The sequence below is a fragment of the Myotis davidii genome, unplaced genomic scaffold (genome assembly GCF_000327345.1).
Source record: "Myotis davidii unplaced genomic scaffold, ASM32734v1 scaffold524, whole genome shotgun sequence".
NCBI classification, from domain to species: Eukaryota; Metazoa; Chordata; class Mammalia; order Chiroptera; family Vespertilionidae; genus Myotis; species Myotis davidii.
In genome coordinates this window covers 459,448-483,217 of record NW_006299263.1, presented here as the reverse complement: position 1 = coordinate 483,217, position 23,770 = coordinate 459,448, and the positions used below count along the sequence as shown (strand labels likewise).

The following is a 23,770-nucleotide window of genomic DNA, read 5'->3' as shown; positions in this document are numbered from 1 at the left end:
CCTGTCCGACCCCCAGCCTCAGCCCGGCGCGGAAAGCTTTTGTTTTGGCCGCGACGAGAATCACGATCCCAGAGGAGGAGGAGGAGGTGGCGGGGCCGCTGGTGGCTCCTCAGCGAAAGGGTAAGAGAGGAGCGGGCAACCGCGGTCTCCGCCCCGCGCCTTGGGTGTTTCCTCGCGCCTTGGGTGTTTCCTCGCGCCGGGCTAGGCCCGCAGAGTCGTTCACGGCTCTGCAAGCGTCGGTGTTAAATGCGCTCAGCCCTCTTTGCAAAGCTCTCCTCCCCTCTCCGGCTGAGACGGCGCGGGGACTCTCATCACCCCAAGCCTATGATGCTGGTATGGCAAGACCGCCAAAACCTACTCTGAGAGCGAAAGTGGGAGCGTGGGAGCCGGGCATTGGAGGTGGTCGAGAGGCAGGTCCCCGAGTGCTCCGGGTGGCACTGCGCGCAGGGAGAGGTCGGCAACGGGCATGGTGCAGAGCTCCACGCCGACAGCAGCAGGCAGGGCACCTGGCAGGGTACAGAGCCTCTCTGCCCAGACCTTCGGGAACAGGTGCAAATTGTGGGTATTGACCGCACTCCCCACCTTTTTGCTCCTTAGAAAATGCTTCCCTTCTCTTTTTCTACATAAACAATTTTAGGGCTAAACATGTCCTTAGAGATCATCTAAACCCAACCTCGTTTTTCAGCCGAGGAAAAACGCCCAGGAAGATTAAATGACTCGCCCAAAGCCACGCAGCGTCTGCGCGACGGTCTACGTTCATTCAAGGCTAAAGCTGTTCTTGTACCCACCGTTCTTGCTCTTCCTTTTCGTCCCTTTCTACCTGACTTCAGAGGCATCATTTTGTTCTCTTGGTAACACAGGAATGCGAATGTCCCGAACACTACCCAAATGCACACTTAAAAATGGTTAAAATGGTAAATTGTATGTTACGTATATTTTACCACAACTCAATAAATGTTAAATAAATATTGACTACTAAGCTTAGACAGCCATAAGTATAGTTTAACATCACAAGATGAGCTATGGGTTCTAACCGGTTTGGCTCAGTGGACAGAGCATTGGCCTTCGGACTGAAGGTCCCAGGATCCATTCAGGTCAAGGGCACATGCCTTGGTTGCAGGCTGTCTCAATCCTGGCCCTGCAGCGCCTGTGATGTTTCTCTCTCTCTCTCTCTCTCTCTCTCTCTCTATCTCTATCTCTATCTCTCCCCCCTCCCTTACACTCCTCTAAAAATCAATGGGGAAATATCCTTTGGTGAGGATTAAGAAACAAAAAAAACTAAAAACGTGAGTTTTGGGGGAAAGCATAAAAAATGAGATATAAATGACATTTTCAATTTTCCTAATAAGCACATTCTTGTGCAGTACCATTTAAAATATATAATGTTGGTCCTTAGGCTGCTTATAAGCAAGCCAATGTGTCTTGTGGAGCCAACACTGCCTTTACTGAAGGTCATTAGGAGGCAAATATCATATGTGAAAAACTGTGTGTGCCTGCTTTATACACAGGGTATGCCCCAAAAATGTGTACACACTTTAACAGCTGATAGCTAAATTTTGAAAATGACGTGTATTCTAATAAAACACTGCATTTATTATTATTCAAAGTGTGTGTGTATATATTTTTGGGACACACTATATTTCAAGATTCCTTGTATTTGCAGAGCCTGTGGAGATGTGCAGCTATATGAATTTCTATGCAATTTACAGTGTCCTTTGAAAACTGTCAGGGGTAGGACATATCATAGTTCACAAGGGGAGGTAGAAAAGATGTAGAAATTATCACTAAATGTATCAACATGACTAAATCTCAGAAATATAACAGTGAAACAAGCAAATTACAAGCTATGTAAATTAGTTTACCTGTTTATATTACACCTAGCCATATTGTTTATGAGGATATATATGTATGTATATAGTATTAAAAAATGGACAAGTAGGTTACACACCAATTTCTCAGTGTTGCCCTCTAGGGCAAGCCAGGAGGGGAATGAGATCTGGAAAGTGTACAAAAAAAGGTGTCAACTATTAATCACACACAGGAAACAAAAATGTTAATATATATATTTTTTTAATCTTGGTGGGACTACAAGGGTTTTTCTTATGCAAATCTCTAAGCTTTATGTTTGAAATATTTCATTTACGAGTAATGTTAAAGTATTTTGGACATTGAGCTGGTGTGCTTACTATGAGGACAGGGTAAATGGTGTCAGGCTGTGGGGAGGGGAGAGGGGATTAACAGTTAGACTGATGAGATGCTAGAGAAGGGGAGTATCAGAGGGTACTAGTTAAGAGGATAGACTAAAGGAACCTTATTTTCAGGGATAAAAATCTTAAAATCCAACAGGGATAAAGTGCGGTGGTCTCTTTTATCCCATCTCTCTTTCATTCCATGTTGTAACCACCAATAGAGAGGCTTTAATGAGCGGGCACTTCACAGAGAGACAGCTCTCTCACAGTATGATGTTAAAACTGGTCTCTTTCTGGATGAACTCGTTTTGAAACCATAAATGTTAACTGGTAATTTAGTGCTGCATTTACATACCTCCCCTAGGCCACCCTCCACCACCTAAGGCTTTGTTTATTCATATACATACAACCTGGTCATGTGAAAAAAAACCACTAGTCTGGAATTCAGACAACCTAGGTTCTAATTTCAGTTTGGCCACTTACAGGTCCTTAGTTAACTCAAAGGAATCCATCTTTATGAGCTTCGTGTTTTGGTTTCTGTTTAAATTAGAGATATACAAATACTGCCTATTTTAAAACTGTGAAACACAATGCAAACATAGGGTTTACAGTTGTTTATGTTGGGGGAGAGTATATTCTTATCTATTTTAGTGAGGAAAGTCCTTTTTGCTTTGGGGGGGGGGGAGTTCTTGTTTTGTTTTTGTTAGCTGCTGTGCATAAGAATTCCTTTACATTTACTAAGGAGCTCCGTCCAGAAATTTTGAATTTTGGGTGATTGTCCAGCACTTTATACTGGCAGTTCCATCACAGTAATTATCACTGGGGGCCTCACATTATTTACCCTTTGTATTTTCCAGTCTTCCTCATTAGATTCTTTTTTTATCCTTGCATTCTCACTCTGCCCCTGATTACATGGTGGGTGCTCAAAACATTTAATTAAATTAGACCGAATTGTAAAATTTCCCACGTTTGGAATTATTCTTATTAAGGCATGCCATCTGCTGGTTCCGGGACGTATCTGTCAGGCAGCCTGAATTCCTTTAATAATCCGATCAATTAACATTCCTCCTGAAGCATTTGTGAGTTTGTGTGTTAGGCAATTTTCCCACGTCCTTCCACTTCCTGTCGTAGGTGCCATTCTGTATTGAGCCAGTCGGGAATTCTTTTTCTTCCAACCCTCTTTTACCTGTTGGCCACTCTTAAAACCCGGAAAAACGGAGTTTATATTTCGGAGCCTCGGAGTGACCAGAGCAATGTAATTGGGCATGTTCAGGAGGTTGGCCTGATTTGGGAAACAAATGTGTCTTGAATGAGAGCTTTCAATGCCGCTTGTTTCCGGAATTGGCTGCATCTATCTTTCTCTGCATTATATTGGGAGATGGCACCCCCTCCCACCTTCTTGGCACTCTCACTTTTTCGTTGTATCCCTGTGCCTAATTTTGGAGCCAGCCCTCCTGGATCTCCTGGCCAATCAAGAGACCACACATTGTTGCCTAAGAGACCCCGGATGCCAGCGAAAGGATTTATAGATGATGATTGGACTAATGGAAGCTGGAGGGTGGGGGCTGGGCAAAGTCAAAGAAAAAAAGCAGCTATGGCAACACCAGCGCTTGAGGCCTGATGAGGGAGTCCAGCTAAAAGAGGTGAGGCCGTGGGTAGTGCATGGAAAAGATGGAGACTCTTTGCAGAGCTCCACTCGCAGGTCCGCCTGGGCCTCTCACAAGCCTTGTCAGTGCCCCTGGGGATTGCATTTTGCTCCGTTTCAGCTGCAGTTAAAATGCCAGATGCTTCATACTGAGAAAATTAACAACAAATAATAATTTCTTTGCCTATCAAGAACCAGCTCTTTTTTATTGTATTACGGTTTTTGCTTTCTAATTAGTTGACTATAAGATGAATTAGTATTTAAATCTAACCATATCCTATTGCCTGATACTTTCCTGATAATATCTGAGGTTCCCTTCTCTAATGATACTGCCGTGTACACAATGAGTGACTTGTGTGTTAGCAGAGAAACTCAATTCTGTTCTGCTCTGTCAACTCCAAATAAAAACGTGATAATCCTGAGTATAATCCCAGCGCTCAGTTCATAATATTCTGAGTTTCACCCTATATTTTCACTAGTTTTAATCCTTAAACTGTGCCCTCCACTGTTGCATTCATTCACTCAGCTGATTTAACAAATATTTATTGAGCATTTATTATGTACTATGAGATTAAGATTCAAGTGAACAATCTTGGAGAACCACATAAGCAAACATCAAACATCAAAATTTCATATTGTTTTCTCAGAGGGATTGGAAGTTCGTGCATCTGGGCAGATAGTGTATGAAGGGAGAGACAGGAGAATGAAGCTCAAAAGGTAGATTGAGGTAAATTCATAGTGGACCTAGACTTGCATGCTAAGAAATCTGGATATTCTGTATCCATTAGCAAGCCTCTGAAGGTTTTTGAGCTGAAAAGGGACATGATTAAATAACTTGCCTTTAAAAACACACACAAATAAACAAAACAAAAAAACCCTCCCTAAGTAGAATGGTGGTCACCAGAGGTGGAATGGAGTGTGTGTATGGGTGTGTGTGTGTGTGTGTGTGTGTGTGTGGGTGGGTGTGTATGGCGGGGTGGGGGGTGTGTGTGTGTGTGTGTGTGTGTGTATGGCGGGGTGGGGATGTGGGGAGGGTGTGGAGAGAGGGGAAATATTGATCAAAGGGTACAAGCTTTCAGTTATAAGATGAATAAGTTCTGGAGACCTAATGACAGCATGGTGACTATAGGTAATATAATGTATGCTTGAAATTTACTAAGAGAGTAGATCTTAAGTGTTCGGAACACACACACACACACACACACACCTACTTCATACTGAGAAAATTAACATGGTAATAATTAAATAGTTTGAGTGTTCATTTCACAATGTATACATATACCAAAACATCACCTTGTATACTTCAAATATATATGATTTTTATTTGTCAAAGAGGAAACTCTCTAATAGTGGACTATAAGCTCCATTAAAGTAGAAACTCATACCTTTGTACCTCTAATACAGGCCTAACAGGTCCTAAGCAAAGTTGAGTAATGGTGACAGTATGAAAAATGACTTGGAAGATGGAATTAGAGATGTGTGGCCCCTGGAACTTTACAGGAGGATCCATCCTTGCTGTTAAACATGGAAATAGAACCATACGTTGGGGGCTAAGGCCATAGGTCCTCTTTCTTCCTTTTTTTTCCAAGGAAAAATTAAAAGTAAACATTCAGGAACAGCCATGAAGGAGGAAAGAGGTCACAAAAATAGCACCAGCAAGCTTTAGATGTGGAAGGAGAGGGAAAAAACTTGCTTTGTCTTGTTGATGGAGTGGGTGCAATTATTTTTGTGTATGTTATCTAAAAGCGACTGTCTTTATAATAGCCCTGAGTGGTCTATACCGTGAACATGTGTGTACATGCAGATATGCACACTGCCTATTTTCTGGTATGAAGAGAGGAGGAAAATTGTGAAAGAATGATGACAAAAGACAGGGTAGGACACCCCATTTTCATGCTTCATCAGGACTGTATTACCAAGAGGGCTGTTTCTCCTGGCCAGGCCCACCTCCTGAATACCAATTTCCCTCAGGCTGATTTGAAGAAAGCCTTGTTCAAATAATTTCTAGTTTTGAGGAACCAGGGGAAAAAAACAATCAGTGTGGGGCCTTGGGGAGATCCTAGAAAAGCTCCTTTGTCCTAATTCAAAATTTTTGCCTAGCTTTTTTCCTATACAAAGTGGGAAGAGAGAGAGTTTCTTGGCTTACAGCAGGAGTTTTTAACCTGGGATAAGCAAAATTTTATGTTCATGTGCATTTTTCTAGGGAGAAAATTCATCGCTTTCATCACATTCTCAAAGAGTTATTTGACCCTCAAAGAAAAATTAAAGACACCTGGTTTAATAAGAAGGAAGGTCAAATGTATATAAATAGCAACAATGACAAAAAAGAAATACGTAGTTTTTAACTAGGCAGATCTAGACTTGGTGACCATGCTTTGTATCTGTAATTTGCCTACTCACATGTACTTTTATAGCTGCCAATTAAAAATACTGCAATGAAGTCATTTCTTATGCCTTTTGCAACTTAGCCAAATAGGAGTGACTTAGACAATTGGCTGTTAGGGGGCTGAGAAGGACGTGAGGGTTGATCTGAGTCCCCTTTGACCCAGTGGTATGATGGCAGCAGGTAACTGCAGGAAGGTATTGTCTAATGACACCACTGAGGTTTGAAAACATTGGCTTTATCTTCACCTACAACTTAACCTGAGAGATAGTATTACATGTCTAGTGAAAGCCTCAAAAATTTCAGATCTAACATTTGGGGGAACTCCATATAAGCCTAAAATAAATGATTGTTGTTGTTTTTTAATTGTCCAATATTTGCTGCTATAGAATAATTTTCAGAACCCATAGATCAGACAGACAAGCCCTGATCCCTTTAGTCATCACCACTGCCTTTCAACATGAAGCCCACCTTCAGAGAGGAAGGAGGGCGGAAACATGGAGGATATACATTGACACTAGCATCAATCTGCTGTAACTGTTTTCCACCTTAAAATATTTGGTCATGGCCCTCTAAAGGACAGGTATTTAGGCACTCTATGAGCGATTGTGAATGATAGGAAGTTCTAAGAAAGACTGCAAGGATGTCACTACTTATTGAGGCCACCTATCTGTCTGTCAGGCAGTCTGCTGGATCCTTATTCTGTAATATTCACAGAGGCAGTTGAATATAGATCACGGGTGGGGAATGCCCAGTCCAAGGGCCATATAAGGCCCGTGAAATCATTTGGTCTGGCCCTGCTAAGGCATTAGGGGTGAGTTCATTAAATGTTTGACCAAATATAGCAGGCTAATTTTTAAGTCAATCATTTTGTATGGCCCACAAATGATATTATAAGTATCCAGCCCTACCTGGTTTGGCTCAGTGGATAGAGCATTGGCCTACAGACTGAAAGGTCCCAGGTTCGATTCCAGTCAAGGGAACATGCCTGGTAGGGAGCATGCAGGAGGCAGCTGATCAATGATTCTCTCTCATCATTGCTGTTTCTTCTCTCTCTCCCTCTCCCTAATAAATAAAAATGTATTTTTAAAAATAAATTAAAATGTATTTTTAAAAAATAAAATAAATATCCAAATGGCCCTTGGCAGAAAAAAAGGCCCACACCCCTGGTGTAGACATATATATATAGTCTTATTTGACAAATGAGGAAACTGAAGCTCAGGTAGATTAAATAACTTGCAAAAAGTTATACAGTTACTAAGTTGTAGAACCAGGATCAAACCCATACGATGTAAACATTTTTGGTTGTAAATAATAGAAACAGATCCTAGCTAATGTAAGCAAAAGAGGAAGTTTATTGCAAGGATGTCATGTGGCTCACGAAATGGACAAGGCCGGAGGCTTCTGAGGGATGAGGCAGCAGGAACAGCCTAGCAGAGTACCAGTGCTACTTTGAATGCCCACCTCTGCTGTAGAGTAAGGATAAGCCAGCATCAATCTCAACTGGCCTAGCTCCGTCTTGTAACCAGGGAACGGGAGGCCACTTTGATTAACCAACCCAGCAAACTCTAAACAATGAGGGAAAGGGAATTCCTCATGGAAATTATAGTGCTTTCATCAAATGAAGGCAAATATATACTGGGCATTGAAAAACAGCACATTTCCCTCAATAAACTCAAAACGGTCCATCTCCAAATGCTTAGTGTTGTATATTACATCACTCGACTTCTTAAATATGGTATCAAGGTAGAACCCTTGTTATTTAGATGTCAGAAAGTTAAAAGGAGAGGTAGACAGTCACACGGGACAAGGGTGGAGTGTTTCATATTGCACTATGATTTTATAAATTACAATACCTCTTCTTTCCAAGCCAATATGGTATATTCTTAGCTAGGAGTGATTCTTGATTTCCCTCTGTGGTCCAATGAAAATAGAGTTGAATAGACTTGAGTCTGATTTCCAGTTCCAGTCTGTATAATTTTGGGCAGAGCGTGTAATGAACTTTAGATTGTTATGAACTTCAATTGAGCATACATAGAAAGTGCTCCCAGCAAGTGTTCTTCCCTTCAATCCCTTCTCTCAATGTACTAAAAGATTGTATGGTATTGGTATTTTTAGTAGTGTGAGAAGATATGTTTCATTTCTTCTGATAGGTATAGTTTTTCTTATAGAAGAATACCCAGTTATTTCATGATGGCATTTGCACCTCCAAAGAGCACGGATGGTCCCAAAATGCAGACAAAGATGAGTACCTGGACACCCTTAAACCATAAGCTTTTGAATGATCGATCGGGTAAGTTACCAGAGCTATTTTATTAGTTGCATTCATGCCTCAAAGGGGGAAAAAAGTATTGCCCTGGCCAGGTAGCTCAGGATGGCCCTAGCTGGTTTTGCTCAGTGGATAGAGCATCAGCCTGTGGACTGGTGGACTGAAGGGTCCTGGGTTCAATTCCAGTCAGGGGCACATGCCCAGGGTGCAGGCTTGATCCCCCGTAGGGGGCGTGCAGGAGACAGCCAATCAATGATTCTCTCTCATCATTGATGTTTCTATCTCTCCCTTTCCCTTTTTCTCTGAAATCAATAAAACATATTTTTAAAAAGTCAATTAAAATATAAATAAATAAATTAAAAGTTTGAATATCAAAATATGAATACCAATTGTTTAGGAATGTAATGGATGGAAAAAAAATGAAGACTTTTTTTCAATAATTTTTTATTGAGCCCTTGCTATGTGGACAAGGCTGGCAATAGACACAGAGTCCCTACCTGCGATGAAAATTTCTTAGATTTGTTCTTTCCTCTAGTCCAGTGGTTCTCAACCTTCTGGCCCTTTAAATACAGTTCCTCATGTTGTAACCCAACCATAAAATTATTTTCGTTGCTACTTCATAACTGTAATGTTGCTACTGTTATGAATCGTAATGTAAATATCTGATATGCAGGATGGTCTTAGGCGACCCCTGTGAAAGGGTCGTTCGACCGCCAAAGGGGTCACGACTCACAGGTTGAGAACGGCTGCTCTAGTCACTGCTCCTCTCTCTCACTCCAAATGCTTTTTTTCTTCTATCACTGGTTCTCTGCTGGAACCACTAGAGAGGAGAGGGTAGGCTATGAGAGAGGAGAGGGTAGGCTATGAGAGAGGAGAGGGTGGTCTATGAAGAATTTCCCCAAAACACATTTTCTTGCTACATTTGCAGTTACTGGATAATGCTGGACATTTAACCAAATAAATAAAATGAATAAATCTCATCCCATTACGCACATGACTCAGTTTCTCCTAAGAACTTATTTATGACTTGCATTCTGGGGAGGCACTATTAGAATACACCAAACAAAGGATTGCAAGGGGGTGGGGGGAGCTGAATATCATGCCCGGTATTGGGGCATGCCAATCTCTGGGGATTTCTGTTCCTGCTTCAGGTAGGGGCAGAATTTACCAACAGGTCTGTGAGCTCCTATTATCAGTACAGGTGACTTGACCAGCACGTGTTTGAACTGTGCAGGTCCATTTATACATGGATTTTCGACTGTGTAGGGGGTCAGTATCCCTAACCCCCTCATTGTTCTAGGACAGCCGTGGGCAAACTACGGCTGTCCTAGAACAATGAAACTATTGAAAAAAAAGACCGTACCCTTTTATGTAATGATGTTTACTTTGAATTTATATTAGTTCACACAAACACTCCATCCATGCTTTTGTTCTGGCCCTCCGGTCCAATTTAAGAACCCATTGTGGCCCTTGAGTCAAAAAGTTTGCCCACCCCTGTTCTAGGAGCAACTATTACTATTACAAGGACCACACTAGTTGGCAGTAAAAGCAGCAAAACTGTCCTTATTATCCTGCTCCTACACATTAATTCCTTCCCCTCATGAAACACCAAGTCCCACTTCACTCCGTCACTTAAGCCAGACCTCTTCCTTCTCTCTGTTGGTCTGGAATTTGGTTTCCCCCAATTTACAAGCTAATAACTTAGCCTGTTATTTATGGCATAGAAGACACTACAGTTTCACAGTAAAAGATGCAAAAGTCTGGGGTCAGAGACAAAGACCTTTATCACTCACAGTGAAGCATGGGCATCATGTTTGTGACGGTTCTCCTTGCCTGCCTTGTCCGACAGGAGTGATGCAGAGGGCCCAGGTAAATACTACACACACCTTGGGTTTGTGTCAGCTGAGGAGCTATGAGGCCAGAGAACCCACTGCTTTTATAGTAAACAGGCCTGCTCTTGGTCCCAAAGGGAGAGAGTACTGCATTACTCAAGTTTGCCTTCCTATAAACAAAACTTGGAGACATGGCGGTCAGGGCTTTGCATTCTTGATATTCCAAGACATTTAGGAGTGTGAGAGGCCCAGGGAGGCGTGTCTTCCAGCACCCCTCCACCTCCATATCCAATTCATTTTCAAGTTCTAGGAGCCTTCCTCCTAGAGCTCATCACCCAGGCTCCTTTTCTCCATTTACATATATCTCCAGCTCCACATTCTCAGTTCATACCCTTAGCCTGGTGTATTGTAATAACCCCCTAACAGGTTTCGCTGCCTCTGTCCCTATTAATCCATTTTCTATTTTGATCCCAGAATAACATTTCTAAAATACTAATCTAATCCTGTTACGTAAAACTAATAAAAGGCCCCACTCTGAAGGGTAAATTCCAAACCCATGCATAGCATGGAGGACCCCTCATGAGTTGGCCTCAGCCAGCCGCCCAGTTCCAACCCCTGCCACAGCTTCCTCTCATCCTATATCCAGGCCACCTGAGTGGCCCCCAGGTGAGCCATCTCTCACACCTCCACACCTTTGCATTACTCTCCTCATTGCCTTCTGGGAGAGTCAATCAAATATCATTTTCTCTGGGAAACCTCTTCCTGCTTGCTTTTCTTTGCTCTCATCACTTTTTCCGACCAATGCGTCAGGAGTTGAGGTTCTATCTTTTCTCTCTGTCTCCAGTGCTGCTATAGTTCCTGAAGCACAAGACATGGGGTCACCCTAGAAGCTCCCTCCATTGACTCTCACCTTCTTGTGTCTGTATCCCTCCTTCCTTAGGCTGGATTTGACCCTTTGCCTCTCTGAACCTAAAAGAAATGCTGCTCCAATAATTTCCCCCATGACTGGAGCACCTTACCTTCTCTGGTCTTTACTGTCCTCCTTTATGAAATGATTAGGTTGGATCAGATGACCTTGAAGATCCCTTTCAGGCCTAGCATTCTGACTGCATGAAAGGAATTAAAAATAGAAGCCAAGCCCTGACTGGCATGGGTCAGTGGTTATAGCGTTGGCCCTTGCAACGAAGGATCTTGGGTTCAATCCCCAGTCAAGAGCACTACCTAGGTTGCAGGTTAGATCCTGGCCCCAATCAGAGTGTGTGCAGGTGGCAACCAGTTATGTGTCTCTCTCACATCAATGTTTCTCTCTCTCTCTCTTTCTCTCTCTCTCTCTTTCTCCTCTCCTCCCCCACTCCCTTCCAGTCTCTCTAAAAACCCCCACAAATCAATGGGAAAAATATCCTCGGGTGATATTCACAGCTGGTGATGTGAAAGTGTCCATACAATAATTTCAAGGGGTTTTCTACATTTATAAAACAGGGCACTTGTCACCAATGATCAGTGTGTAATTTTGAGGCCCTGTTTTTTGTTTTAATTTTCTTCTATTCTGTAGTAAAATGTGAAATATGTAACTATTCCAGGCTAAAATAAGAGTCACAGGATTTTAACTTCATTGCAAGCTTTAAGCAGAAAGATTGAATTCAAATTGAGATGCCTAGGAAAACAACGTTATCAACATAGACAAATGTAACAGATTTCAAAATAATTCATGCACTGTGAATTTTGAGAGGAGGAATGTTTTGAAAGTATATGCATTTCTTGGCCATCTAGTATTTGAATTGAAAGTAACCAACATTCCTTTTGAGTATGGCTCACAGATGTAGTACAGTACATTTTAAAAGGGTGTTCTGAGAGCCTAGCCAGTGTGGCTCATTGGTTGAGCATTGGCCTATGAACCAGGAGGTCATGGTTCAATTCCTGGTCAGAGAACATGCCCAGGTTGCAGGCTCGACTCCCAGTGGGGGATGTGCAGGAGGCAGCCAATCAATGATTCTGATCATTGAGGTTTCTATCTCTCTCTCCCTTCCCTTCCTTTCTGAAATCAATAATTTTTTTTTAAAGAAGGGTGTTCTGAGAAAAGCGCCTAGTTACCATCAATCATCATTGAGGAGCCCCTAAATTTCTTATTCCCACACTGTAATGATGTCACACAGTGAAATAGTATCAATAGGCTGAAATAACAACATAGGATTTTGATTTAACAGCAGGATCTAAGCAAATTGTGTTATAAATATTCTGCAAAGAAAGAAGATCCATTTTTATATTTCCATTTTGAATTGATACTTTGTTTTCCAGCTCTTTACGATGCAGAACATGATTGCAAATCTTCAAAATGAAGACTTGCTCCAACCAGAGATTATAAGACTCTGACTAAGGACCTGACAATTAACTAATTTGTCCCAAATTGTATTTCTTGTCAAGGGTAGAGTCAGAACCAGATTTCAACTCATTTAATGTTTCCCCTCCCAATTCACTCCCGTCAGTTTCTACTTGGGTCTAGATGCCTTTTGATAAAAAACTGGATTTGCTTGACCCCTGCTTAGACTTGATCGTTGGCCCTTTAAAGACTCATTGTTTTAGCATGAAAAACATTGCTGAACTAAAAGCATTTATTTAAGCAAAAAGATTGCAATCTGATAGGCACAGATTCAGGTAGCAACCCAAACTGCATCCTGGAGAGAGCAGGCAAAGGCAGGGTTTATTTAAAAGAAGAAGAAGAAGAAGAAGAAGAAGGAGGAGGAGGAGGAGGAGGAGGAGGAGGAGGAGGAGGAGGAGAAGAAGAAGAAAAAACACACACACAAATCCACAAAATATAATTCTTTCATGCAAATAAAGGATTGCTGGCTAGGTTCACAGGGATTGGTTAGTTCCAATATGTAAATGGGAAGCAGAAACGACAAGGAAGTAAGTAAAGTCTACTAGTGTATGTGTCCAAGTAGCAATTGTTCCAAGATGTTTTCAACTCCAGGATGCTTATAGCTCAGCCATGAGGTAGTTTAGCAACAGTTTTAGCAATATAAATGCAGCTCTGAGAACTGAGGCACAAGATGTTCATAAGCCTCAGTCCTTAATAGCCTCTGACTCTATTTTAAGTGACTCTCTTAGGGATCTTTATTTCATTTTATTTCCTCCATTATCCCTTGGACCCTGCTTAGGCTCGGTGGTTGGCCCTCTAAAAACTATTGTTTTAGCCTGAATAACACTCTCCACCTCCCACCCTACTCCTTTTCTGCTACTTCTTGCCGATTCTCCTGGCCCCTTCAAGTCAGTGCCCCTTTGTTTCCAATGCTCCTGATTGTCATTGGCCACCATGATGGTCAGCCCATCCTCCTTTTGAAAGCCCAGAGCATGTCGAACTGGAAGTCAAAACAGGGAAGACCAAGGTTCTAGGGAGGAAACAAGTACAGAGTTGAACTGAACAGACAGTGTAGAAACCGTGATTTTTAAAAATCTCTAAGTGTAACCCCCTTTGGGCCGCTGGTTGACCTCTATAAAACAAGGAAATTGGGCAAAAATATCTCTAGGATTTCTCTGAGCACTAAAATTCTATGACTTTCGAAGCTTTTTGCTGTTATTGTTCAATTAGCAAGTGTTTTTGGAGGGCCTGCCACAGAACCTGTGGAGTATGTAGAGACAGTGGTTGTAATCTACATGGAAAGATAAAATGAACAGAAACAACTAGAGAGCCATAGCAAACCCTGTAGAGACCAAGTGGAGCATGCACTGTACATGGGATATGAGCTGGGAGGAGTTAGGTCACTGGGCATCAGAAAAGTGGTGGTGCTGACAATTTGGTTTGGGTGATAGATGACTGATTGGGTTTGGTTAGAGGGAGGAGAAGAATTCAGGAAATATTTGAATCCAGATTTTTGAATCTTCTGTATTCTATAGGTACGCTTCTTTTTTCACCTAGAAATTCTGAGTTTATTTGAGAGTCCTAGTAGCTTAGGTGGCAGTGAATTAGTGGGGAGGAGAGAAGGACATCCTTTTTCTTCTTTAATGTGCAAAGAAAGCCTACCTGTGATGTATGAGATTCTCCAACCAAGAGCAGAACTGACATTTCACTGGCCTTGGGGTTGTGGTTGAACCAATTATTTCAGTCCTCATTTTGTATGCCCTTTGAAACTAGAGTTGAGAGTAAAAAAGGAAGGAAAGTATGATCCATTAGAAGCATAAAGCCAACTCCTTGTCCTCCTCTACAAAAAGGGAAGAAATAGGCCTGAGTTACTCTTCTAGTAGGAAAGTTCTTGCAATGCCAGAGACTTTAGGTAGTGCTAGGAAGAAGGGAAAAACGTTGATTCCAATTTTTTTATTTTAAATCATTTTTTTATTTTTCAATTACAATTGACATACAGTAACATATTAGTTTCAAGTGTACACCCCATTAATTAGACATTATATCACTTACTAACTGATCATCCAAATAAACCTTACATCCTACATAGTTATTAGAATATTATGGACTATATTCCCTATGTTTATTTTACATTCAAATGACTATTCTGTAACAACCCATTTGTACTTCTTAATCCCTTTACCTTTTTCATCCATCCTCCCAAACCCCTTCCCATCTGGCAACCTTCAAAATGATTCCAATTTTGAAAGCTGACAGGGTGCATGTGTGGGAGTGAGAGAGACACTTACATCTGTTCATTACTTTTTCTTGTTTCCTCTCTCCATAGTTTCCTGCCAGACATTCTCACATTAGTTTTTCCTTCTTCACTCATTCAGATACACATATACTAGTCACTGATGCTCAGAAAAACACCTCTACATCAATAGCTAAATAATTCACACATACCAATATATCCATAAGTATATTCATTGTCACTTTCATTGCCACATTCATTTAATCCATTAAACATGAGTACCTGTGATATACTGTGTATAACACTCTATACTGGAGATGGAAAGATGAATAATACATGATTTCTGTCCTAAATACTATACAACAACAAACCTATACAGTTAAACACTGAGTTGTAAGAACAGAGATGCGTAATAAGTACACCTAAACCTACTAATACGTGTGTACACTGACATAAAAATAGAGCTGCTCGTTCATAAACTTCATAAGTTCTCAAACAATTGATACTGAAATATTTGGGGGGAAGATCTCCATTTTACTGTGTTTTCTTTGTCAGTTTTTTCATCTTTCAAATTCTGATGTTGATTTCACTTTACAGTTTCATTCTTTTAAAAAATATATATATTTATATTGGTGTTTTTTTTTTAAGATAGAGAGAAGGAGAAGGAGAGAAACTTCAATGAGAGAGAAACATTGATCAGCTGCTTCCTGCACACTCCCTACTGGGGATCAAGCTTGCAACTGGGACATGTGCCCTGTCTGGGAATCAAACCGGTGACCTCTCAGTGCATGGGACGATGCTCAACCAACTAAGTCACACTGGTCATGGCTCATTCTTTTCTAATTTCTTCTCTTTAAAAAAAGTATTACTTTTTTTTTTTTTTTTTTTTTTTTAGTTCTCACCCAAGAATATGTTTATTGAGTTTGGAAAGAGAGGGAGGGAGAGAAAGAGAAAAAATTATTGTTTAATGTAAACAGATTTTCATTTTGAGATGATGAGAAAAACATTGATAGGTTGCCTCTCCTATGTGGCCGGGTAAAATTATTACTTCTTTAAGATGAATTATTCCACATGCAGAAACTGATAAAAAAGATACCTTGCCCAGGTTAAAAACAAAGTACCCTCTCAAGAATGAAATCTTTTTATATTCAGTTGACACAATGGAAACACTACTTATTTATGGATACTTTAATGCTATCTTTCTTGTAATGGGAATTTTGAACCATGAATTATGAAATCATTCCATTATTTTTAATTTATTGTAGGTATTTGAAGAAAGAAGAGCTCTACTTGGAAAATGGGTAACCATTTAAAATATACTTACTTCTATATTTGAAACAGATAAAATATACTTGTATAATATGTTATGTTATCATAGAGCCCAAAGAATTCAGTTTAAATGTAAGATAATCAGTGATGATTGCTCATAGCCTGAGAAGTTTTTTGGTACTTTATCAGTTATGGTTGTCAGAAAAATAGAAATTAGACCAGTTATTTTAATGGACATAATTAATGTTTTTAAATTTTTTATTTATTGATTTTAGAGAGGAAGAGGAAGGGAAAGACAAACATCAATTTGCTCTTCCATTTATTTGTGCATTCATTGGTTGCTTCTTATATGTTCTGGCAACCTTGGCATATCGGGATGACACTCTAACCAACTGAGCTACCCAGCCAGGGCCCAGACATAATTACATTAAATAAATAGAACTGGTTAAACAAATACTGGAAAACAAAGAAGACAAAAAGGGAACATTGAAGTGCCATGGAAATAGAACTGCAGGAAATAGCTTTTTCCAGCTTTACTGATACCTCAGAAGTTCAGAAGAAGGACCCCGTGGGGTTGGGACCAGCCCTATAGGGGACCCAGACTTCGGAGGAACAAAGTAGATAGCAACTAGCTGATTCCTATACATCTGAGGAAGTGTGATGGTTCTGAGAGTGTGGAAAAAATTAGACCCTGGAATTAACTGCTGCTTCTAGGGTCAAGAGATAGGATGCTGCTTCCAGGAACAGTAAGGAAACAAAGGAGTAAGGCTCTTCTACCTTAGTTTCCCTCTAGTATCCTCTTCCCCATTGGCAACATTTAACAGGGAGTCAGCTATCAAAGGAGAAATACGATTTATAGAGACCCAGCCTTCTCTACTCACCAAGTAGAATACAGAAAGGTGAGTTTGGATCTGAGAGATAATAGCTTAATAACCAACACAGTTCAACCATTTGGCTACTTAGCATCCACATACACCCTTATTCAAGTTGTTACAGGAACAACTTTATGCTTTTATCTGGCAAGATACAACTATCCTTCATACAAATGAAGATTTTCTTACTCTCTCCTTAAAAGAGACACAAAGTCATGATCATGATCAAAGTATCCATCTCTGGGCAATGTTTATTACTCATCAAATCACTCTGCAGTCCCATCTAATAGTCTCTACCACCCAGGAGAATTGAAAACATATGGTCGTGCAAAAATTTGTACATGAATCTTCATAGTAGCAAAAAACTATAAGCATCCAAATATCCATCGACTTATGAATGACTAAGCAAAAGGTAGTAGTATATCCATACAGTGGAATATCATTCAGCCTTGAAAAAGAAGGAAATTTTATACAAGCTACAACATGAAATATGAATGCACTGTGGTAAGTGAAATAAGCCAGGCTCAAGAAGACAAATGTTGTTGTAGGATTCTACTTAGATGAAGTACGTAGAGTAGTCAGATTCATAGAGACAGAAAGTAGAAGAGAGGTTGCCAAAAGATGAGAAATTATTGTTTAATGTAAACAGATTTTCATTTTGAGATGATGAGAAAGTTCGGCAGAAGCATACCAGTGATGGTTGCATAACTATGTGAATGTACTTAATGCTACTAAACTTTACACTTAACAATGGTTAAATAGTAAATTTTATGTCATGTATATTTTACCAAAAATTTAAAAAGCAAGGGTAAGAAAATGCAATAAAGTACTGATACATGGTACAACATGGTTGAACCTTGAAAAATAGTATGCTAAGTGAAAGAAACCAGATACAGAGGCCACATAGTATATGATTCCACTTCTATGAAGAGTCCAGAAGGCAAATCCATGTTGTCAGAAATTAGGTTAATGGTTTCCAGGGGCTGGAGGACAAGGGGAAGAGGGATTGACTGTAATGGGTACAAGATTTCTTTTTGGGGTAATGAAAATGTTCTGGAATTAGATAGTTACGGCTATACAACCTTGTGAATATACTACAAACTACTGAATTGTACACTCAAAACACTGAATTTTATGGCATGTGAATTGTATCTCAATTTTAAAAATAAATTAGGATTCCTTTTAAAAACTATACTTGGATTTCTTTAATTCTTTTTTTTAAAATACTTAATCTCTTATTTTTTTAAAATACATTTTATTGATTTTTTTACAGAGAGGAAAAGGAGAGGGATAGAGAGTTAGAAACATCTACGAGAGAGAAACATTGATCAGCTGCCTCCTGCACACCTCCTACTGGGGGTGTGCCCGTAACCAAGGTACATGTCGTTGACCGGAACAGAACCTAAGACCTTTCAATCCGCAGGCCAATGCTCTCTCCACTGAGCCAAACCAGTTAGGGCAATCTTTTATTTTTTAATATGTTTTTATTGATTTTAGAGAGTAAGGAAGGGAGAGATAGAAACATCAATGAGAAAGAAATATCAATCGGCTGCCTACCTCACATCCTGGGCTTATTGAGAATCGAGCCCACAACCTGGCATGTGCCTGGACTGGGAATTGAGCCATCGACCTTCTTGGTGCATGGAACAACACTCCACTGAGCCACATGGGCCAGGCTCTTTAACTCTTGATATATGTAATAAACTTGAAATATTCCATTTTTAAAGCATACAAAGCCTTCTTCCTTAAGGGACATCTTTAACCCAGAATATAACAGTTGATAGTATGTCCTTTCCTATGAGTTACTAAAACTCATTTTCCTAAGTATTATAATTTGTTCAGACTGCTATAATAAAATACATAGGCTTTTAAAGAACAAAAATTTATTTCTCAGAGTTCTAAAGGTTAGGAAGTCCAAGATCAAGGCCCTTGCAAATTCACTGTCTAGTGAGATCCCACTTTCTGGTTCATAGTCTATTGCCTATTCACTGTAACTTGACATGGCTCAAGGAGTGAGAAATCTCTCTGGGGCCTCTTTTATAAGGACACATCCCATTCATGGGAGCCCCACCCTCATGACCTAATCACCTCTCAAAGGCCCCACCTCCTAATACCATCATCTTGGGGGGTAGGTTTCAACATATGAATTTGGGGTTTGGGGGAACACAAACATTCAGTCCTTTGCACTAAAACTAGCATAAAGGTCTATTTCTTACTGTTTTTGTTACCTTAGTTGGTCACCAGTTCTTTTCTGTGTTGGTCTACAAGCTTCAACCTAAAGATATTTATTAACCAAAGCAGAAAAAAATATATATAATGTCTCTGGAAGGATTCATGAGAAAAGGGGCAACTGTGAGTCTGTGGCAGGGTGGAAGAGACTCTTTTTTCTGAATAGCTTTTCATACTTTTTGATATTTTTAATCATGTGAACATATTATCAATTCAAAATAATAATAAAACTTTACAAAATAAATCTACTAAAAATTAAGAAATGAAAAATACCAAAAATGTATGCCCAGCTGGAGTGGCTCAATTTGTTGAGTGTTGTTCTGTGCACTGAAAGGTTACCAGTTCAATTCCCAGTCAGGGCACATACCTGGGTTGCAGGTTTGACCCCTAACCTCTCTCTCTCTCTCTCTCTCTCTCTTCCCCCCAACTCTAGTGAAGATTTTTTTTAAAATGTTGGATATATATATATTTAAAATCTAGCTGAATTTTTCTCATTCTATATATGTATGTTTTTAAATAGCTTTGCATCTGTGAACAACAACTTAAAAAGAGACTTATGTAGAATGACTGTTTTTACACCAGCTATCATTCCACTTACTATTAGTGGAAATCCCTAAATTAATATAACCAGGGCTAAAGTTCAGCCAGTATTTGATGTGGCTGACCAGCTTCTGTCTGTTTTGATTGGTTGATGGTATTGCTGATTATTACTACATATTTTTAATATCACCCTGGATAAGGTCTTCAAACATTTTAAAAGATCTTATGTATTCTTTTTTTTACCATAACTAATAGAAATATACATTTGCAAATATCACTAATTATCTATCTTCTTCAATAGACTTATCCATAGCGGGCAAACATGGTTCTATCATGCTCTTTGTTATACATTCCTTGATACTACCAAATGAATAAATGATACTCACTGCTTTTTCTCTTTTGTCCAAATACAAACTTATTCTTTAAATTTACAATATCATGTAGATTTTTTTGTTTGTGTGTTTCATAAACAACATAAGAGATTGATAACATAAGAAATATATTTTCTAAAAAAAGAAAGGTGAAATAAAGATAGCAATTTTTCTTTTTACTTAGCATTAGTTGGGATTTTCATGGAAATGATTGAGTATTGGTTTTAAAGCTCAAACTAGTTTTTCAAAGTCATTTTTAAAAACAACCTGGACATTGTGAGCTAAGATGTAATATGAATCCTATTTAATGATAGACAATCCAAGAGTATTTTCTATTTGGCAGTAGAATGTCATTTTTGTTCACACATTTGCACATGGTCCTATCTGATGTTCTGTACAGTAACAAACAAAATAATTAAGAGAAACTTAAAAGCTCTTCTACTTTTACCATTCCATGCTACTACTTAATCCCTTATTTAAAAAAAGCTCATCTTTTAATCCGTTAGAAAAGACAGTTGCCTCTCAATCAACAGAAAATAACAGCAAAAGTATTTTAGTTGAAAAGAAAGCATCTCACCTTTTTCTCAGCTTCTATGTTGTTAGAATTAATAGTAATATTTTGAAGAATTTGAAAACAGTAGACAGCATTACTTTTAACTTGCTGGAAACAAGCAATCACAGTTAAAATTCAAGAGAGAAACGGGAAAATATTTTGCAAATTGCATGCTACCTAAAGATTAATATCTGGGAGATATAATGAGTTCCTACAATCAATAAGAAAAGCACAAATACTCATATATAATAAGTCATTGGAACAATGAGAAATATACAAAAATATACAAATGGCCAATAAACATAAAAGATGCTCTATTCCACTAAACTTGGAGAAATACAAATTAGACAATGAGATTCCCAATTCCTCCCTTTGTCTGTGTGCCAGCAACAATTAAAGAGACAGATTAACATCCAAAGTAAGGTTCACTGGTGAATAGGAGGATATGCGGAAACACAATGGGAAGGAATATAAAAATGGTAAAGACGTTTAAAAGACAGCTTGACACATTCTATTCAATTATTAAATGCAAATATCCTTTGAACCTGTCATTCCACTTCCATTTCACTGTACTAGAGAAATGGTCACATGGGGCCTGACAAGGCATGTTCTAGGATATTGCAGGGTTTGTGTTTTGTTCTGTTTTTTGTATCAGAAATAACCTAAATGGTATTGGCAGTAAAATGAGCAAATAGATCATTGCATAGCCATCCTACCATGAACGAATGAGAAGGCAATATGCTCTGGAGCTCATTACAGATCAGGATCCTGTGGCTATCTTTTGTTTGGTTTTTAAACGTCTATGTAGTATTCCACAGAATGGATATATTCTACTTCATCTAACTGTGTCCTTATTGTTGGAGATATATATTTTTATATGTAACTGCATAGAAGTGCACAAACATCAAACTGCGAACAGTAGTTATTTCTGGGGAATGGAGTGAGTGAGAATTGACAGGGGGGAGTGGTTAAATAGGATCTTCATGTTTGATTATATTCATACCTAGTTGAAACTTTTAAAACAAGAATGTATTCATACAATTGTGAACTTGAGTTTTTGACAGCAGGACTCAGAAACTCAGATTAACATAACCAATAAACAAAAAATAACAAGCCTCCCTTTTTATCTTATCCCTCACTCCCCGTGAACTTTGCCTTGCCATTGTGTCAGATAAATGGACCGTCATCTCTAGCAATTGTCCTCACTTCCTGAAACTGCAGCAAGTATACTCGTAATACTCCCAACTACTCTGAAAATAGGATTTTTCACAATTCTTTTGAGTCAAGAAAGCCCCTAAAAAAAGGTATTGAGCCCTAACTGGTTTGGTTCAATGGATAGAACGTCAGCCTGGGGACTGAAGGGTCCCAGGTTCCATTCCAGGCAAGGGCACATGCCCAGGTTTCAGGCTCGATCCCCAGTTGCGGGCGTTCAGGAGGCAGCCAATCAGGTTCTCTCTCATCATTAATGTTTCTATGTCTCTCTCCCTCTCCCTTTCCCTCTGAAATCAATAAAAATATATTTTAAAAGGCATTAAAATAATTATAAAATATAATTATAAGCATAATTTAACATAACATAATATAATGTAAAAAAACGAACTGTGAAGTGAAGTACCATAAATGGTCCCAGCTACTCCCCAATCTCACACATTGGATCGATGGCTGCAATGTTATGGGTATTTTTACTAGAGAGATGACGCAAGAGATGTGGGAGATTTTCGAATTCCTGTACAGTTAACTCTACAGCGGGTTATTTACTTTTTGGATTATTCCTAGCGCCTTTTAAATGCCAAAGGGATTTTCCCCAACTGTTAAGCATTCTTCTGAGTCATCACTTTCAATTGGTAGGAGTTCAAGGAATGCAAATTCGTTTTCTATTAGCCTAAACAAACACAATTAGAAAGGAAGATTCCTTGAGGCAAAGAGCACCTATCACAGCCAAATTTAAATTGCCTTTGACCATTGTCATCAGGGAAATGAGAAACCAAAGTAATTGTCTTCTTAGCCTCTAAAGAAAAATGTTTTAATGCTTTCTCTTGTAGAGTTCCTCATCATTTGTAATCCTAATGTTCTTTTTATATTCATTTTAAATCACTCCAATTTGGGCCCATTTTTTTGGTGGGCATCAATGAAGTACATGGGAAAATCTCAGCCATTCTCAATATATTTCCCATCCTTATCAATGTACATTTTTTTCTTATCAGTGTACAAATATGGTAATTTTATGCTTTTTCATTTAATTGTTTACATATATTTTCTTTTTACATTGAATAACCCACATAATTATTATTTTTAACTTAACTATGATAGTTTATTATGATATCTGCCATGCAATGAGTCAGGCACTCTATTAGGAATTCTATATGTATAGGAGTGGCCCGATACATGAAATTCATGTGGTGCGGGGGGTGGGTGGAGGGAGTGTCCCTCAGCCCAGCCTACACCCTCTCACAATGCAGGACCTTTCGGGGGATGTCCAATGGGCCTAAACCGGCAGTAGGACATCCCTCTCACAATCCAGGACTGCTGGCTCCTAACTGCTGGCCTGCCTGCCTGCCTGATCACCCCTAACTGCTTGCCTGCCCGCCTGATCGCCCCTAACTACCTCTGCCTTGGCTCCTGCCACCATGGCCTCATCCGGAAGGATGTCCAGAATGACGTCCAGAAGGTTGTTTGGCTGTCAGGTCTAATTAGCATATTATGCTTTTATTATAGATGGTGTGGAACGATGCATACCACTGGCCTCCTCACCCATGATCTGCTAATTCAACCCCTGAAGCTAGAAAACAGTAGTTTTGATCCCCATTTGGGAATTTTTGAATGCAGAGGGCCGATGGGAAGTTTTAGTGAGGGAATTTGCACACCCAGTTTATTCAAAGTGTGCAATTCGGTGGTTGTCAGTATACTTCCAGAGTTGTGCAACCATCACCACTGTCTATTTTTAAGAAATTAAATATTGTTGAAAGTATCTGGATTTTCCCCACTGACCCCTTCTAACCTGCCCCGTCCCCCACCCCCAGCCTTCAACA

At 39.5% G+C, this 23,770-nt stretch overlaps 1 protein-coding gene across 6 annotated transcripts in view; it reads left to right on the top strand.

Annotated features, from left to right (window-relative positions):
• The first annotated feature begins 3,343 nt into the window (after positions 1-3,343).
• The window catches only part of FBXO16 (F-box protein 16), a 49,037-nt gene continuing 28,610 nt past the window's right edge, over positions 3,344-23,770 (top strand). The window contains exons 1-3 of one of the 6 annotated variants that reach the window (XM_015571169.1): positions 3,349-3,832; positions 8,389-8,505; positions 16,172-16,208. In XM_015571169.1, the coding sequence (XP_015426655.1) occupies positions 8,408-8,505; positions 16,172-16,208 (135 nt within the window). In that variant the 5' untranslated portion in view covers positions 3,349-3,832; positions 8,389-8,407. Of the gene's footprint in view, positions 3,833-8,370; positions 8,506-16,171; positions 16,209-23,770 lie in introns of all 6 variants that reach the window. The other 5 variants (XM_006774758.2, XM_015571171.1, XM_015571172.1 and 2 more) reach the window with 5 other exon arrangements.